General features: G+C 61.8%; 1 protein-coding gene across 1 annotated transcript in view; it reads left to right on the forward strand.

The window, feature by feature from the left end:
- Window positions 1–13,408: 13,408 nt before the first annotated feature.
- Window positions 13,409–19,068, forward strand: part of NOTCH1 (notch receptor 1) — a 43,619-nt gene continuing 37,959 nt past the window's right edge. Inside the window, exons 1-2 of the mRNA XM_055325075.1 lie at window positions 13,409–13,684; window positions 15,286–15,367. Of these exons, the coding sequence (XP_055181050.1) occupies window positions 13,624–13,684; window positions 15,286–15,367 (143 nt within the window). The 5' untranslated portion in view covers window positions 13,409–13,623. The remainder of the gene's footprint in view (window positions 13,685–15,285; window positions 15,368–19,068) is intronic.

A 19,068-nucleotide genomic window follows, 5' to 3' on the forward strand; every position in this document is an offset into this window, starting at 1 on the left:
GCAGAGACCTGCCCCTGTCCCCTGAGGTGACTCCAGGCCAGCCCCTTCCCCGCTGGGCCCGTATCCCACTCATGGCTCCAGGTGGTGAGCGGGAGTGGGCCTGGCCAAGTCACGATGCTTGAGGAGGGGCCAGGCTGTGGCAGGCAGGCAGCAGATGGGTCCACCGCCCGGGGCCAGGCCACAGAGAGGCCCCAACGGCTGGTGGGAGCTTGGGCTTTACGGGGCGTCAAGGAGACACATCCAGCCTGTGCCGCGGGCCCCTCAGCTGGAGAGCTGGCTCAGCAGTGCAGGGGCCAGGGTGGGGGTGGGGGACGGGGGGGGGGGTTGGGGGCAGAGACATGAATAAGTCCTCGTTTCCTGCTCATTTTAAACATTTTGTGAGACCCTTTGGCCCAGCCCTTTCCTCTCCCTGGGCGTCCAGCCCCCCGTCGATTTTCCTGTTTACTGCACCCCAGACACTGGCCTTGACCTGGCTCTGCTGGGGCTGGTTTCAGAAAGGGCTGTCGGATGCCATTTTCAGGTCCCCAAGTGAGCAAGCGGCTGAGCCAGCTGGGGCAGGGTCCACACCCCACAGTCAGCTGTGACTCCAGGCCACACTGTCCCCTTCTTGGGGGCCCCTCCTGGCTTCTCTAAGCCCCACAGTCAAGCCTCCTGCAAGAAGCTGTTCCATGGACCCCAGCAGAGGAGGAGCCCCGCTGGACTGGGGGCTCAACACCCATCCCTCCTCCCCTTACTCTTCCCCCAACAGCTGAGCTACAACAGGCTACTACCTGCCCACAGCCTTCGAGACCCTGGCTCCTGAAAGCTAAAACCCAGCTCCCAGAGCAAGGGCCAGGTTTGTCCAGGGGTGTGTTCAGTGAATGTTCTCCAAGTCTGCCCCACCCCCATCCCAATAAACACATGTTCAAGGGTCAGTTTGGTTGGGGAGTGAGGTGGTGGTGACCCCCACCTTCCAAACTCCCAGAAGAGCCCCTTCTGGGGGTCAGTGTTGAAGGGGCCACTCCGTGTCTCAAGGATTGGTGCTTGGGGGGAAGGGCTCTGTGCCATCATACACAGAAACTGTAAAGTGTCTGCCTTATTCTGTGAATTACCATACACGTCCAATGCGGCCTCAGGGCGAAGCTTCCCAGGCTGGCCTGCAGTCAGGCAGTGTGGACACTTGGGCCACAGAAGTCTAAAGTCTTCATAACATCCAGCATTTTCAGCACAGGCTGCCTTCTTTCTTTCTTTCTTTCTTTCTTTCTTTCTTTCTTTCTTTCTTTCTTTCTTTCTTTCTTTCTTTCTTTCTTTCTTTCTTTCTTTTCTTTCTTCTTTCTTTTCTTTCTTTTTTAAAGATTTTATTTATTTATTCATGAGAGACAGAGAGAGAGGCAGAGACATAGACAGAGGGAGAAGCAGACTCCCTGTGGGGAGCCCGATGTGGGACTCCATCCCGGGACCCTGGGATCACACTCTGAGCCAAAGACAGATGCTCAACCGCTGAGCCACCCAGGTACCTTTTTCAATCTTCAACCAAACCTGTAGGGTGAGTGGGGTGGAAGAAACATTCCCATTTTCCAGAGGAGAAAAGAAAGGCTCTGAAAGGTGAGGTGACTTCTCTGTCGTCACAAAGCTGGTGAGTGACAGAATGAAGCCTGGAACCTGGGCCTTCTCCTGTCAGGGCTGGAAAGGACAGTCCCAGAGGGTCATTTCCTGTCCTGGGAGGTCTAGCAGGAAGTGGGGGACAGGGGGCCGGAGGAGCCCCCTGCGGCTGGCTGGCTGATGAGCCCCAAGCCAGGTGAGGCTGTCACCTACGAGTGGGGGACCCCTTCCAGGCGAGCCCCCTGACTACAGCCTAGCCCCTCTGCCTAGTGTGGGCAGCAGAGCCTCTGCGGCAACTGGTCTGCTCCCTTTAGGGACAACATCTAAACCTGCCAGTGGTCCCACCCGAGGGCAAGATTTGGGCCACCACCTGCCATTGCCTGCCCCCACTCTCTTGGGGGTGTTACCTGCCCGACAGAGGAACAGTGAGGGTGCGTGGAGTCAGGGAGCAGCTCTGCAGTCTTGAGGCCCAGGCCGGTGTTTCTGGCTCCCAGCCAGCTCTGGGGCTGGGTACAGGGCTGGGCAGCGTCCAGGGGGCCCCAGGAGGACGCGTCGCAGCCTGGCTGCCAAGGTGGGAACTTTCTTCTAGGCATAAACAGAACCTGGCGAAGGGCCTCGGGGGGCCTCTGATTCCTGCTGTGGGCTCTGAGGTCTCCAAGCCCCTGCATGAGGAAACACCTGCTCAGCCCCAGACTGCAGTGGCGGCATGGCTCAGCGTGTGGGAGCGCTGGGGACAGGCCGCTTCCCAAGTGAAGCCCACACCCCCCCCTTGCCTGGCTGCCTGGCCAGACGCCACTGCCCCCCCCAAGTCCCTGCTCGAGGAAGTGAGCCCAGGGCGGGTGGGGCAAGGGTGTCCAGTGCTGGGCCTGTGCAGGGAGGACCTGTGGTGCCGACACTGGCTACCTGGGAACACAGTGGATGGCATTGGTGCCTGACAGTCTCTGGCCAGGGGTCTGTCCTGAGGCTGCAAGCTGCAGGGGCTCCTTCGGGCTGGCCTGGCTGTGCACAGAAACCAGTGGGGGTAGTGCCGGGTCTCCTGGAGGAGTCGCTAGCATCGGTTTGACAGGTTAGCCAGGTCAGCTCAGGAAGCCCTCAGGACTGTGTCCTGGCCAGCCTGGGCTACCTGCCACTCCCTGGACCCGGAAGTGCAAACACATGGACCCACGAGTGGGGCAGTGGTCTGTAAACTGCAACTATCCCCTGAAAGTGCTGACCACGAGTTAGACCCAGACGCACTGAGCATCCGTGGGGCCCGTGCTCTCCCCTCCTGGGTCCCTGCAGTGAGTCTGTTCTACAGAGGAGAGCCTGAGGTTCAGAGCAGGAAAGTCACCTGCCCCCCTCCCCGCCCCCTTGCTGGACAGGAGACAAGGATCAGGGGCTCTGATCCCAGAGCCTGACAGACAACCCGCATCTTCAAAGGGCATTAGGAGTGATTCTGGAAACTGCCAGACAGGATGCCCTCCTCATGCTGTTCTAAGGGCCTGCCTGCCCGCGGCCCCTCCTGTTTGGGGTCAACATTTGAGGTGAAGCTTCTCGATCTGGAGTGCTTGTGTGGTCATAAGAGGGAATGAAACCTGTGGGACAGAATAGAGCCTGTTTGTTCTGGGGGTGGGTCTTACCTGGGGGCAAATGTCAACTCTGTTTAAAATATGAACATGCACACTCAACATGGTAGGAGCAATTAAGCAGATGTGTGGTTGGATATAGCTTCTAGGCGCTCCCTGGCAGGGCCCCCAGGGCCCCACGGCCAAGGCTCCTGGTAGGTGTCTCTGTCCATGCCAGGGTGCCAGGCTGGGAGACCACGGAGCGAAGGACCTGAGGCCAAGGGAAGGGCACAAGGAGCGCAGGCCCTGGGCCCCCTTCGCCCACTCTAGCCCTGCCCAGGAGGCCCTGCGCCTGCCCCGACGGTTCAGAAGCTAGCAGTGCCCCCCACCACATGCCCTCCCTTGCCCTGGCTGCAGTGATGGATCATGGCAACTGCCAGGCCACAGCAGTTTCTTCCTTTGGGAAGTTGAGGCTGCCCCGCCCCCCCTTCCAGCTAGCTGTGACCAGGAGGAGGATGCCCCACTCTGCCCATGGGGTCCCTGGCCTTGGCCTGCATGGCTCAAGGGTCACACGGCCCTCCTGTACAGGCCCAAGCATAGTATGTCCCATGGGGTGGGGGTCCACAGTCCCATGTTCTAGTCCACAGCACTAGAACCATGTGCTAGGTTCTGGGCTCCAAGGAGATGGGGCCTCCTGCTGCAGGGGGCAGCCAGGCTGCCCCCCTGGAGGCAACACTGGCCCAGACTGGATGCCCCACACGTCATGGCACCTCCCCTCCTCAGGGCCTCTTTGGATGTAGGCCAGGGCCACTGTACCCACAGGGCCCAGCTCAGGCTGGCCACGTGGGCAGGGGGGCGGGGTGGGGGGGAAGCAGTCAGTGGAGGGGAGGACAAGTGCCTCTGGGAGGTGAGCGCCGGCTCCAACCCTTGGATCCAGAGGGAAGCTGGCTGCAGCCTCGGCCATGCATCAGGCTCCCGGGTCCCCGCTACGTGTCCATGGGAGCTGGTGGCCTCTTGGCTGTGCAAGGCGAGGAAGGGAGTTGGGGGGAGCACCCACAGCACGGCCTATGCCCCCAAGTCCCACCTGTTCTGTTCCAGAGCCACCCCAGACTTGGCCCCACTGCTGCTGCCCCGAGCGCAGGCCAGTTCAGATCCTTTGGAGAAAACGGTGACCACTGGAGCCAGGCTAGTGGCTGTGAGCAGGATTTAGACGTCACCCTGGGGCCGGGCCTCTCCACCAGGAGCCCATTCCTCCTGCCATCCACTGTCCCCTTGGGATCCGCCCTCCATGCCTTTGCAGGAGGAGGAGGAGGAGGAGGAGGAGGAGGAGGAGGAGGAGACCAGGAGGAGGAGGAGGAGGAGGAGACCAGCCCAGGAAGAGGAGGCCAGGCCCAGGTTTTAGACTGGGGGACTGGGTGGCAGCAGAGCCAGGTGAACCCTGCTCCCTGGCTCCCCACCGCTCCTTAAATCAGAGTCAGGAGCCAGTGTGGACACCGGCCCCCAGAGACACTGGGCATGGATACCGGGAATGGCCCAGGCGCGGGTTTCCAGAAGCCAGTTCACACACATTTGGGAGAACCAACGCTTTCCTCTTCCTGGGGAAGCAGAAAGCATGGCTCCTTCGCCGGCTGCCTCCTTGAGAAGATGAGTCCTTTCCTGGGGAGGGTCGCCTGGCTTGGACAGAGCAGGTGGAAAGCCTGGCATGCCGCCTCCGGTGTGGGGTTAGCCCTGCCAGAGTCTGAGGTCAGGACAGAGCTGGTTCAAGTCCAGCAGAAGGTTCACCCTGGCGGCGGTGGGTGGGTGGATGGGGCGCCAGGCCATCATCTGTCGGCCTTCCCTGGGGCCTGAAGCTGGGTGATGGGGCACCATGAGCCGGGCCGTGGGCACAGAACAGAGGGGTCGGGACCAGACTGCACTCACTCTCCTTGCTCTCGGTGGCCCTGAGCAAAGTCCTATACCATCATTTCTCCAACACCAGGCATCTGGGCACCTGTTTCACCTAAAGAGGGCCTGGCTGTGTCCAGGTGCCCACGGTGGGCAGGCAGGCAGCACACCAAGGACCTCGCCTTCTCCATCCTCCTGGGACACCTGCACCCCCACAGCCCTGGACCAAGGACCGAGGACAGCATGCAAACACTGTCTCCCCCCAGTTGTGTTGCCATCAGCCCTCGTGTTTGTCTCCTGGGGCCACAGTAACAAGTGACCATGAACTTAGAGTCTTCAGACAGCAGAATTTTATTCTCTCCCAGTTCTGGGGTTGAAAGTCTGAAATGGAGGCGTCACAGAGTGTACTCCCTCCTGAGGCCCTGGGGTGCCTCCAGCCACAGCTGGCAGTCCTCCGAGGTTCTCTGCTTCTCTGGTCATGCGGTCCTTCTCTGGCCTTGGGTCCAAGTGTCTGTCTCCTCAGGACTTTCCCTGCTCCAGTCCTACCTTATCTCAACTACATGACATCTACAGGGACCTCAGGGGCAGAACCAAGCCCAGAGGGGATCCCTGGGTGGCTCAGTGGTTTAGCGCCTGCCTTTGGCCCAGCGCGCAATCCCGGAGTCCCTGGATCGAGTCCTACTTCGGGCTCCCGGTGTGGAGCCTGCTTTTCCCTCTGCCTGTGTCTCTGCCTCTCCTCTCTCTGTGACTATCATGAATAAATAAATAAAAAATCTTAAAAAAAAAAAAAAAAGAACCAAGCCCAGGGAGGGAATCGTGGCCGCAGACAGTGGTGGATTCCCCCAGGATTATCCAAGGACCCATCTCGGGCCTGTGGCTCTCCAGGGAGCATGTGTGGTCACCAATTCCTTGTGGCATCCGCGGTGGGCCCCAAGGAAGCAGGGAGGTGGGTGAGGACAGTAAAGTAGGGAGGGCAGGGAGCTGCTCTGCCAGAATGTTTCCCCCCAGGAACCTGCACCACCTGCCCCTTGCTTCCCTGGGTCTCTGCTCCTGGGTCACCTTCTGGGTCACCTCTGGTACTGACCCCACTACCCGAATGGCTCCCCCAGCACTCTGCCTCCCTGCTGTCCTCTCTCCCTGCCCCCTGGAGCATGTCCTGCTGCACAAAAGGCCTGACCTCAGCACCAATGCTCCTGGTTCCAATCTGTCTGATAGCTTCCCCCAGCCCCACATGCCGAGTGTGTACCTCTGCCCAGGCTGGGGTCAGCTCAGGTGGCCATTCAGCACGTGACTGACCAGCTGTGGGGCTGCTGGCCTGGGTGAGGCGCCCAGCTCCACAGACATTGCATCAGGTTCCCTGGGACCAGCAGGCCCTCCGCAGGGGTGTGGGATGGACGGAAGGGAGCTCATGGAGCCCCTACCAGCCCAGGCTGTGGGCTGGAGGGGCAGGGACAGCCTGCCTGTTCTCTCACATTGACTCCAAGGCTCATCGTTCTAAGGGGAAGGAGGCCATATAGCCTCATGAGCAAGGGCCTCCAGGGAGGGGGGGGAGGGGGGGCTGTCACCCGCATGGCAGTAGTCTGCTTCTCCTGGCGCCCAAATGTCCCCTGGTGCAGAGGGACTTCCCAGCTTGCTGCCAGGTGGGCAGCACAAGGGCAGCCACCGCCCCATGCACCCTCTCACCCTACACCAGCAGAGCCTAGGTCACCCCTCCCCAGCCCTGCCCTCGGGGCACCAGCTCTCCCTTTCTGTAAGGGAACCAGTAAGTGACAAAACCAGCTCGTTCCTCCCCACCCAGCCTCACAGGGCAGCCACAGTGCAGTGTGCCCACAGGGTGAGTGCTCTGCCCACACACCGCCCCCACCCCAGCAGGGTGCTGACCTGAAAGCAGGTCCCCAGTGTCCTGGACCAGGCAGGACAGTGGGCCCCCGGGGGACACACAATCTAACCCCATTTCAGCCTGCTGGCTGGCACATCCTCCCTCTGCCCCGGGCGATGGCCGCACTGATTTAAGCTGTGCAAAGACCCCCAGGTGGCTGAAGAGAGACGGCTCGGGGCTGGGGAGGGCTCGGAGCCCTCTCCTCCAGCTGGGCCAACGCACTCCAGACCACATGAAAGACTTGACTTTCCTTGCTGATTTTTGAAAATTATTGCACCAAATGTTTGCCAGTGAAACGCTGATTGTGATGATAAAGAGGCTGGAGAAGCAAGAGAAAGAGCCCAGGGTAGGAGGGAGGGAGGTCACAAAACCCCCTTTCTGGGCGCAGAGCTCCAGTCCCAGGCACGTCCCCCTGGAATTTGCCACCAAAGTGCCTGTTTTTATTTAAATGGCCCAGAGCAAGTCTGACTAAACTAACATTCCCACGCCAACACTCAGCAGCGCCTCTGGTTTTTGGCAAATTTTTTCCTTAGCTGTCAAGGCAAAAATATAGAAGAATTCTGGTCTCACTTAAGGACGGTCAGGGTTTTTTCTCCCTTTCCCCTTGGAGACATGGAAATAACTCACAGATGTGCCGTACCTGCTAATGTTTGTGCTCCGTGTTACTTCAGAAACGCAAGTCCCTGGGCGCCCTGTAACCCAAATCACCTTTCCAGCCCCACTAGCCTCTAACGGGGGTGGGGGGTGGGGGTGGGGTGGGGGAGGACGGAAGTTCTCAACATGTTTAAATGTGTACGGAGCAAACGGGAGGGAGCCAGGCAGCCCTGAGAAACAGGCCAAGCCAAGGATGGCGGAGCCCCACCTGGGCCAGGAGGCGGGGGCACTGGGGGGGAGGCATGGGGCGGAGCTGGGGGTGTGGGGGGCGCAGGGCCAGTTGGTTGTCAGCGGTCTGGTCTGCAGGGGCTCTTGGCCCCTCTCGAGCATTTCTTCTCTTGAAAAATTAAAGTGAACTTACTTTTAAAGGGAAATTTGCAGCTATTTTTAACCCCAGAAAGGAAGAAAGGGAGGGAGGAGGAGGCAAGGACGGAGGGAGGGAGGAGGGAGGTGGGGGAGAGGGAGGAGGGACTCCAGTGGCTGGCTTTTCCTTGAGTGACTCAGGCCCGTGCAAGCTCCGTTTCTACCCAGAGCCTGAGAGGTGGGGCCAAGCAGTTTCGTCCCCTGGGGCCCTTTCTTTTTGGAGAAAGTTCTGGGCTGCAGCCAACAGGGCTGGGCAGGGGGAAGGTCCTCAGAGCTGTCCTCCTTGGAGCCCCCGCTTATCCCCTGCAGGTTCTGTGGGGCCCTGGGTCCCACGGGACGGGATGAGGCCTGGTGTGGGCAGACCCCGGGGGCCAGGCTGGACTCTGCAAGCACACTCAGAACATTGGTGCCCTGTTCATCAGATGGGCATGGTGACAGGTGACAGTTTCCCCATTGGGGGGCCTACGCCCCTCTGTCAGCCCCTGCCTGCCTCAGGCCTGTGGGATCTGCAGGGCTCGCTCACCTCTGAGCGCTGGAGCCTTCTCGGAGCCTGCCCCCACCATGTCCCTCCTCTGCCAAGCTCCTCTGATTCTCTCAGCCCCCAAACAAGGCCCAGGAGTCCCTGCAGGGCCTCCTCCTTGGAGTCTTGGTCTCTGAGGAGCACCAGATGTGAGCCACCAAACCCTGAGTGACCCCAACCCGAGGCCCAGCTGGGCTCAGTCCCAGGTCTGTGAACCACGGAGGGGATCTGGGGGCCTGATCCTTCTGGGGCTGGGGCTCCTCCTTCTCAGGGCTTGGGATACCATGCCCAGGGCCACCTGCAGTTGGGGTTTCCTCTCGGAGCAGTCCGGGGGCTGCTGAGAGTGGCAGGTGGTCTCTGTTGGGTCAGTACCGCTTTGGCCGCCCTGCAGCCTATTTCTCAAATGACAAGTCCTGTGGCCCTCAGAGGCCACACCAGCCTGTTCTCATGAGCACACCTGCTCAGGGAGGCAAGCTACCTGTTGGAGGACTTGCCCGGGCATAACATAACAGCTCCCCAGGCTCTGGGGCCTGCCTCCAAGATGCCAGCTCTCCTCCCTGGACCTCACAGGCAGGAGGGAGCTGACCCCCGGCCTGTGCTGACAAGAGGCAGTGGGGCTCCCAAGCCATGGCCCCAGGGGAGCTAGGCATACAAGCCCCCCACCAACAGGCAGGGCCCCCAGCAGAGCCCCACAGTCCTGGGAGTCATAGCTGCATCTGTGGTGGACTGGGAGCTACAGGGACGGGTCCAGGACTGCACACTCCCTAGATGATCTAGTGCAGGGATCATCCCAAGTGCCCCTGGATGGCTTCCTGGAGGAGGCTAAGGAGGGAGGAGTCATTTCTGCAGAGGACAAGATGTGCAGACAGCAGGGTGGGGAACTGACCCATGCAGACTGGCCCTGGGCAGATGCCCAGCACCTGCAGGTAAGCCTGGCTGGTCCGTTCCTACTGCAGATGGCTGGGTGCACACCTGGGCCTGGGGACCCCTGCATGAAGTGCCAGGGGCAAGCTCTAGGCCCTCACCTATGCCCTACCTCCTCAGAACAAGGGGGGGCCCTCCAAGGTCCGCCCGAAGGAAAGCGCTGCAAGAAGCCAGTAGAGCCCCCCACGCATACCCCCCACGTGGCGATGTGCTGCCGGAGCCCAGCGTCCTGCTCAGGACTGGGTAGCTGGCCCTGGCCTGTCCACCTGAAGCCACATCATGGAGCCACTACATCCACACCTTGGGAAAACACTCAAACTTCTGGGAAATGCTCCTGGTTGGTCTTCAGTAGAAAAAAGTAGATAGGACTTTATTATTTATTTATTAAAGATTTCATTTATTTATTCATGAGAGACACACAGAGAGAGAAAGGCACAGACACAGGCAGAAGGAGAAGCAGGCTCCATCCATGCAGGGAGCCTGACGTGGGACTCGATCCTGGGTCTCCAGGATCACACCCTGGGCTGAGTAGATAGAGAACTTTATCTTTTTATTATTCCTTTTTTTTTTCAAGATTTTATTTGTTTATTCATAGAGACAGAGAGAGAGAGACAGAGGCACAGGCAGAGGGAGAAGCAGGCTCCATGCAGGGAGCCTGATGTAGGCCTCGATCCAGGGTCCCCAGGATCACACCCCAAGCTGCAGGCGGCACTAAACCGCTGCACCACCAGGGCTGCCCTAGATAGGACTTTAGAAAAGACTTGGCAAAGGAGGGACTGAGGCCCAGGGGGGCACGGGGGGAGCATCTATCAGGGCGGGCCCAGGGCTTGTAACGGGTGGGGAACAGGCTGGACGCTCCTCAGGCCCCTGGGCTCTCATCACAAGCAGGTCAGGTATGTTTTACAATGAACTTCAAAGGTGGTGAGTGAGGACCTTCTCCTGTGTTCTGGAATCTTCCCACAGTCACTCTGGAGGGTACCCTCGTGCCAGGTCAGGCCAATGGCTCAACTTGTGAGCTCTTGCTCCTCCCCCCAGCACCCTCCCCTCTGCTTTAGGATGCCTGCAACCCATAGCCTCCCTGGTGGGCTGCCCCCCACGCGCAAACCATACAGGACAGCAGGGAATGTGCACACACTGCCCTCCGCAGCCGTCAGGTGCCCAGACCTGGGCGGACCGGGAGGGAGCCAGTCCTGGCCCAGCTTTTCTGAAATATCAGGAGCATGTGCTTACCTTCCCCCAACCCCCTTGGGCTGCGAGGGGTCCAAGGACACCAGAAGCACCACACCAATCGCTGCCAGAAGGAACAAGTGCAGCCCTCCATGACCAGGACACTCAGCCCTTGCTATAGCTTGGGAGCTTGAAGCACACCCCCCAAGCAGACCCAGCCACTGCGCACTACCCCCTCAAAGTGGGGCTGGGGGCAGGAATGGGCCAAATGTCAGCATGGCCTCCTCAGCCCACCCCGACCAAGGCACCCCAGTATTCATGGAGGCAGCAGGCAGAACGCGTCAGTCAGTCTGCCTAAGGTGAGAGCGTGGGGGCCTTAGCTCCAACAGGGCCTGGCAAGCTGACGCGGGAGACACCAAGAACTGAGGTCCCCTGGACACTACCAGTAACCCCTCTGGAAGCCAGCCCTGCAGCCTCACCCCTACTGGTTCCCAGATTCCCCATCCCCACCGCGGCCCTGTCTCAGCCCCCATCCTGAGCCAGGTAGGTGCCCCATCCAGCTCCACGCCGCCCCTGCCCTCCATCCGGTTCTGGGGTGGCCTGCACCTTTCATCTACCTCTATTTCCTTGTTTCTCCCAGTGGCAGACACCAAACATCCACAGGTCCTAGGTCCGAAAACCCTCCCCTCCCTTCCCCTCCCCTCCCTCGAATCCCCTGGCCTGGGAAGCTTGAATCAGGACAGACAAGAAGGCAAGGCCAGAAAAAGCTGAAGCCTAACGTGTGAATGAAAGTTTCGCATCCACATGCCAGGGCCCTGCCCACCCCCTTCCCATCCATCTCAGGCCAGCCCCCTGCCTAGGCCACACAGGAGCCCTTCCCTGCCCCAGCCACTCTGGTTTGCCTGGGGTTTCCCTGGCCCCTGTTGCTCCTGGGGTGCCCAAGGCAGCAGATGGCCCAGGGGTCAGAAGCCTGGGAAGCCTGGCAAGCCCGGCTGTCCTGTCCACCATGGGCTAATGAGTGCACCCAGCTCCCGGGTGAGGCCCAGAGCAGAGCTGTCACAGCTGGGCAGACCCAGGTAAGGCTCCCCTCTCCCAGGGCTCCCCCTCCCCTCCTCCCTCCAGGGCTCCCTCCTCCCCTCTCTCCAGAGCTGTTCCAAGGCAGGAAGGTGAAAACCTGCTCCCAAGCCAGGGCTGAACCTTTGGCCTGGAGCCTGTTGGCAGAATGCAGGGCCCCAGTGGAGGGCACTTGAGCAGCGTGGAGGAGCACCCCCCAGCCTGAGGCCTTCAGTCCTTCCCCAAGAGTAGACAGGGATGTAGTGGGTAGAGCCCTGAGTCTATGAGCTGGGACGGGAGGATAGGGATGGACTGCAGCCATCCTCTTCCTTGTAGGGATAATGTGCTCCTCCAGGCTGCCAGGCTGCTGTTATATAAACATCTCTGCAGCCTCCAGGCGCCTCAGGTCATGGGCACTGGCCGAGAGAGAAGTCACCCCAGGCTCTGCACTGTGCAGCCAGCTTCTGGAAGGAGGCAGGCAGCTGTCTTGGCCTGGCCTGGCTGGCCCTCTGGCACTCACAGCATCCCAGCCACCACCAGTGCGCCAGGACAGGTGTGCCAAGAAGAGTGGGCAGGAGTCAGGTGTGAAATCTGCCCACCACCGGGCATCCCACTGTACCTACATTGCAAGTCTCCCTGCAAGGCGACTGCGCTACTAGCCTCTAGGCTCCTGCAGGTGCTCTGGCCTGCCGCCCTTCACACAGCCAGGTTCCTCTCAGCCTGGCATCACCCACTCCAGAAGGCCGTGGGCATGCGCGGCTGGGTGGTTGTACCTCCTCCCACAGGGCTGACCAACCTTTGTTGGGATGGGGGTGTCTGTCCCCAGGGCCAGGCCATGAACTTTGGTTTCAGCAGGGGCCGTGGCAGGCATCAGGAATGCCCAGAGCTTAACCCCACTTGGCACAGGATGTCCAAATCTGGCATCGTGGCGGAGAAATAAATCATCCGAAAGGAGCACGTGGGAGGGGCCCAGGGCTGCCCTGGGGCTCGCAGAGGGTCTGCTGGGCTCGTGTGCTTGCCGGGCATCTGAAAGGGAGGCGCCCAGGGAGGCGCCCGAAGAAGGGGCTGGTCAGCGAGCAAGAGCGTCGGGAAGCGGGTCCCTCCTGGGGGAGTAGTAGCGCAGTCCGTTGGGCAGCCGTTGGCCCCAGGTGGTTTCACTGGGGCACCCAGACCACTCTTTCCAGAAACAGAGGCCCCGGCGCCGCCATCCCTGGGGGTCAAGCGCCCGGCCTGTCTCCTGGAGGCTCGCCACGGGGACCTCAGAGCCCCGGGGTCGGGGGCTTCCCTAAGGCCGCGGGGGGCACGAGTCCTCCCCGAGCTCCAGTCACGGCCCCGGGTCCCCCACAGGCCTTGGCCACTCGTCCCAGCTCCTCAGCCGCGCACGGTACCCTTAGGCCCCACTCGCCCCACTCTGCTCGCACCTCCTCCTCCGCTATTGAGATGCAAATCTTTGTCAATTGTCGCCGAGCGCGGCGAAAGTCAGAGGCGGATCCTTCCGCAGTCCTGGACCAAACTTTTTGCCGCTGAAAACTTTCGAACAAGAAGTAGTCCCTAGGTCCGACCTCCGACGCCCCTTCGCCCCGCCGCGGCCCCCAGCCCCCGGGGGCCCGGGCGTCCGGGGCGCGCCCCGCTGCGGGGAGCCGCGGGGAGGTCGCGGTGCCCGCAGGGGCGCAGCCGGCGAGGGCGAGGGCGAGGGCGAGGGCGAGGCGAGGGTGCGGAGGGATCGGCAGGGCGGGCCCGAGGGGCGGGGCCGGAGGGGGGGCGGAGCGCACCGCGGCCTGCGCCTCACTAGTGCCTCGGCCGCGGGAGGGAGCGCAGGGGCGCGGGGCGCGGGCACGGGCGCGAGCGCAGCGGAGGAACGAGCCGGGGCGCGAGCCGGGCCCGAGGCCGTGAGGGCCCCGCGTCGCCCGCCCGCCGGGAAGCCGGGAGCCGCCGCCGCCGCCGCCGCCGCCGCCGCCGCCGCTCGTGGGACCGTCCGGCGCGCCCTGTGCGCGGCAGCCCCGCTGTCCCGGCTCGGGAGGCCGCCGCGGGCAGCGGGCAGCGGGCGGGCAGGCATGCCGCCGCTCCTGCCCCCCCTGCTCTGCCTGGCGCTGCTGCCCGCGCTCGCCGCACGAGGTAGGCGCCCGCCCGCGAGCCCGCAACTTTCTGCGCCCTTCGGAAACTTTGGCGGCGCCCTACGCGCGCGCCCCGGCCGGCCCGGAGCCGGCGGCAGGGGTGGGAGAGGGGCGCGGGGCGACCCCGGGCGCAGGAGAAGGACCGACGGGAAGGGCTCGCGCCGCCCGCGCGCGGAGCCGGTGTGAAGGAAGCTCGGAGCGCCTGGGACCCCGGCGGGCCCAGCCCTGGGCTCGCCCTCCGTCAGCCACGCGTGGGGCTTGCCGCCGGGGCAGGCGGGCTGGCTGCCTACTCCTTTTCGATTTGAATCGAGTCGGTTTTGGTTTCCTGTTGCTTTGGGGACCATTTATCTTTTTCGTCGCCTCTGGCCCGCGCCGGGGGCGGATGCCGGGCGCGGAGCGTGGGGTCCAGGCGCCGCGCTGCCCTTACCCCCTACCGAGCAAGGCGGGGCGGGTGGGGCCGGGCGGCCTCCGCGCTCAGGAGGGCTGGCGAGGGGGGCGGACGCAGCACCCCCTTCCCACGCCCGATCGCCGCCCCCGTCCCCGCTCCCATGCAGCTTGCCGATGGGGGGGGGTGCGGGGTGCGGAACACCCAGCCCCTACCGGCCTGACTTTCACTTTGCGGAGTTCAAGTTTAGAAATGTAGCGAGGGCTGAGAGGCGTGGAGGAGAAGGAACGCTTCTCTCTCCACTTCACATCAGGGATCCAGTGGTGACTGAGTCCTCTCATCCCCTGAAAGTTCGTGGGGAGAATTAGCTCCCTGCTTCCAGAAGGTGGGGTTCCAAGTCACATCCGGTACCTGCACCCCCCCCCCAGGGGCTTAATTCACAGGTCGCTGGTACCACGGGGGAGGGAACGACTGGATTAATCCCTTCTCGGGAATGGGGTCGAATTCTTTCCAAACAGGGCATCTCCATCCTCCTCCCCTGGGTGTATCTGGGGGTGCCCGACGCAGAGCAGGTATTGGGTGTCCTGGAGGCGGCTCCGGGTCCCCGAGGTGCAGCCCCACTGCCCCAGGAGGCGGCCCTGTTGACAATGGGCTGCTCTGATTCCGAGGCTGGCGCTTTTTCGACGGGCGGGGCGTTGAGCTTTGCAGCTGTCGCCTTTTCCCACGAGCTGGGGTGGGGGGCAGTGTGGCCACCCCACCCCTCAGCACCGCCCCCTCCCAGAACATGTTTGAACTGCAAGACAATCTTGGTGGCTGGATAGGGGCCCCAGCCCAGTTGGGCTCCCCGTTGAAGGTGGGTTGGGAGTGCAGAGTTTGGAAGAGTGGCCCAGGGACATCTCAGATTCCCTTCATTGTTGTCCAGATGGCATTTCAGGCCTCCTTGGCCCATATGGAGCATGACCTGTCCACCTGCCACCCTGCCAACCTGTTGCCTTCCCCACCCCCTGCCCCGTTTCTGACTACAGAACTCTGGGCAGAGTGTGGAAGCCCTTTGGGGTCCCCATTTGGGAGGGTTCCTGAGGTCCCCTGCCCCCAGCAACCCCGTGATGAGGCAGAGCTGTCTAGGTGAGGGGCTGCTGTACCCCTTGGGGTGGGCCTTTCCCTGGGCTGAGGGCCCTTGTGCCACCCAGGCTGATCTCTTGCCTCGCCCCTCCCAGGTCTGCGATGTTCCCAGCCCAGTGAGAGCTGCTTGAATGGCGGGAAGTGTGAAGTGTTCCTCAACGGCACAGAAGCCTGTGTGTGAGTACGCACCCCTGCGCCCCTTTGGGGACCTGTTGCTTTTGTCGGGAGCAGAGCCCCTGCCTTCTCCAGCAGGGGCCAGCAGGGACAGAACACTAGGCCATTGTCTTCTGGAGATGGCCCAGAAGGCTGGGCGCGGTCACGTGCTACTTTTATTGGACAAAGTCTGGCAATTACTTAATCACCAGCAATTATGCTGCGTGTGGAGCTGGTCTGGCCGCTGGAGGTTCGAGCACGCCTTGTGCACCACCTTGGACTCCTGGGGTGCTAGGTGGGGATTCCCGGTACCCTGTTTCTTCCTAAAGTCTCTGAGAAACGACTGCCCTGCTAGGGGAGGCTGTGGACCTTTAGAGAAGCCGGGTCCCCACCGCCCTGCCCATGGGGGTGCCTCCCGAAGATCAGCCAGTGCTGACCCTCACAGAAATGGGCTGTTTCAGCCCCACCCCTCTGGGCCCTCTGCGGCCTCTAGCACCCCCTCTCCAACCTCAGGTGAGGTTGGGGAACTCTTCGGGAGCCCATCTCATAGGTTAGGGGTGGGTGGGAGTGTACCTGCCAGAGCTTGGTCTTTGTCTTGGCATCTGTAGCTTCAGCCCTGCTGCCATCCGGCCCATCACTGGTCCGCAGCTGGAGTGGGAATGTGTGTGTCCTGCGGGGGCGCCCCCACCTCGCTTGGGGAGTCCTGTTAGAGTCTGCACCCTGCCTGCTCATGCACCCTCGCCTGTGTGCCCTGCCTGCCCCTGCGCAGCGGCCTCACCAAAGTTTTTCTGTTGCGGCTGGTGCCCTTCAGCTTGACTTCTTCCTTGAAGGGAATACGAGGAGGTGTTTGGTGGCTGGAAAAAGGTCCCCTCCTCCCGCTGGGGCGCAGGCGGGGTGGGGGGTGCACAAAGGAAGCAAGGGCTCCCCAGCCGGTCCTGGGTCCTCCTCAGCGTGCTGCATTCCCACTGCTGAAGGCCCCTTCCCTTGACAACCCTTGGCCCGTGGGCAGGCAGCCCCTCCTTCGCTGCCCCCACCCTCCCCAAACTGAAGCCAATTAAACAGGTCTGTGAGCAGTTTAATAGACAAAGAGGATTGTGTCTTTGTCAGACGCTAATGAATGCACACTACTTTTTTTTTTTTTTTTTTTTTTTTGCTTTTTTGGGGCCTTTTTCTTTTCCTCCAGAAGCCTCACCGACGCTTGATGCCCTAAATCTTGTTTCCTTTCATTCAGAGACCGACAGCTGGGATTCAGGGGAAGCGCAGCGGCTATTGTTGGGAGGCGGATTAATGCCGTGTGATTAATTATGCGTGGCTTCCCAGAATGCACGACTCCCTTCCCGCCGGCCCTGTGCCTGCTCTGGCTGCCTGCTCACCCATGGGGCGTGGGGGGGGGGTCTCTGTACTTCTGCCGAGCGCTTTGGGAAGGCAGGAGGGGTGCTGTGCTGGGGAGGGTGGGAGTGGTCTCCTATCTCTGCCACTGAGGAGCAGGGACAGCCCAGCCCCAGGGGACACTGGGGTGTCTGGGGGCTGAGCCTGGGCCACAAGGGGATGCCTTGGGGTGCAGGCTATTGCAGCCCCCTCCTTGGCATTGGAGTGAGACACTTCAAGGGGACAGGGCAATAATGCAGCATGTTCTCCTGCCCCTCAATCCTAGAGCCTGCCTGCCCAAGCCCGGCCACTGCTCAGGGCTTGGGTGCTGGCCTTGTCTCTTCCCCGGGGCCTGGTGCTCCCCCCCCTCCTTGGCGGGAAGCCTGCCTCAGTCCCGCCTGGCACTCAGCCAAACTCGGCCCACAGAGACCCCATTGTGCACACCCCACAGATCCACTTAGAAGGCGGAACGGAAGCACCATCCTCAGAGGCCCTACCTCTGGGTGGCACTGTGTTGGAGGCCAGGGACCAGAGCGGGGACAGGGTTCCAGCCAGGCCCCGCCATGGAGAGGCCACTTGTGGCCACTGCTGTGAGGGGCCGTGGTTCCCTCTGCCCCGTGGCCTGTGCCCTCTGCTGGGACCTTCTGTTCCCTTGAGACCCCAGAACATCTGCCAGTGTGGGAGGCCCCACTCTCCTGGCTGAGCAGCAAAGCACCTTCTTTTCTCAAAGGTGTTAGGGTGCCAACCTGAGAGTATGAGTTCCAATTCTGTAGTGCTCATCCTGGACTCTCAGGAAGCTCTTTGACTTTCTGGGTTGGTTTGCTGGCTCCCTATGGATCAGATGTGGGAAACGGTGGTGTCACAGGGCCAAGCGTGTTAGTACCTGGTGAATCATGTTTCCACCCCCAAAAGAAGGAACCTTCTCCCCAGAAGCCACCAGTTAGGTGGCTGCAGGGCTCAGGATTAGTGTGAACGCCTTCCCAGGATGTCACCAGGTGGCTGAGGCATGGCGGACCAAGGGCTGCCTGTCCCTATGGGCAGAATGCTGTTTCTGGACAGCTGCCATATGCGGTGGCCCTGCAGGTGGGCCCAAGGTGGTCATCGCAGCCCTTGCCAGGCCTGTCAGTGCACAGGGGGGATGCTCAAGTGGGCCCCCCTCTTTTGTTTGAGGGAGGGAGAGGCCTGAAGGGACTGTTGTCTGGGTGAGCATGCATTCTCGGTGTGAAAGGCTCAGAGGAGCTGCCCGGACCTGCGTTGGGGCCCCAGAGTGGCTAAGAGAGTCCCCCTACCTGCAGGGAAGTCTTCTCCCCTGGGGCGTCTTCCAGGCAATCGCAGAAGCAGGGTGAGCACCTGGGAGGGATGGCCAGCTGGGTGGCCGGTGGTGACCATTAGCTTGGGAACATCCCATCCTTGAGGTCTGGCCCCACCACCCACCAGGTCTGTGACCCCGGGTCATCAGGTCACCTGAACTCTGACTCCCCATCTGTAATGTGCGGCTGACCCACGTTTGATCTCTGCCATGGTGCGGGGATTGCATAAGAGCGGCGAGCTTCAGGGCCCCGCCACCAGGGTCTGCGCCCCTCTGGCCTCCCTGTCTTCTCCTTTTGAGCTGACACGGCTGGTTTCAGGATCCTCATTCTCGAATGTTTAGTTGGTGGATGAGTTAATTCAGAGAACCCAGGAGGTGCTGCCTGGGGAGGGCTCCTCGACTCTGAGGCGTTCATCACCATGGCCTTGGCTCTGCCCCGTGCTTCTCTTTGCTTTTTTCCAAAGAGGCTGTTGAGCGCCGCCACGTGCTGGGCTGTGCCCTGGGCGTCGGCTCTGGGGCTCAGGTCAGACAGCCCCGGCCCTCGTGGAGGTGACTTTGTGGGGCAGCAGACGACAGCACGTGGGTGTGACGAGTCAGGCAGAGGTAAGCGCCGTGGGCGGGGCAGCCCGACCCAGGCCTGACATGGCCCCTAGCAAGCCTGTGGCACCACATGGGTGTCCTACCAAGGTTGTGGAGTGCAGAGTGGTACCTGGCGCTGCCTCTCCCTGTCCCCGACACCTGCGATCCTAACCGCTGCCTCAAGCTGTCCCTGGCCACTGTTCAAGGAAGCTAATGGACGACTTCCCTTTCCAAGAGGAGGTTCAGAGGCTGGGGGGGCGGGGTGGGGGAAGTGACTTGGCCATCGGCCCTGGGCTCCTGTCACCTGGGTCCTGGGTCGGCAGTTTCCACTGAGTCACCTGGGAGTCTTGGGGGAGGAACAGGCCAACGCTCACAGTTGCTGTGGGGTTTCCTTTGCGTCTGCCGTGCTGGGGCCTCCGGGCCCCGGGTAGAAACACATGTGCTAGACACCTAACCCAGTGTGAGCCAG

The sequence above is a fragment of the Nyctereutes procyonoides genome, unplaced genomic scaffold, assembly GCF_905146905.1.
Source record: "Nyctereutes procyonoides isolate TBG_1078 unplaced genomic scaffold, NYPRO_anot_genome, whole genome shotgun sequence".
In the NCBI taxonomy this organism is placed as follows: Eukaryota; Metazoa; Chordata; class Mammalia; order Carnivora; family Canidae; genus Nyctereutes; species Nyctereutes procyonoides.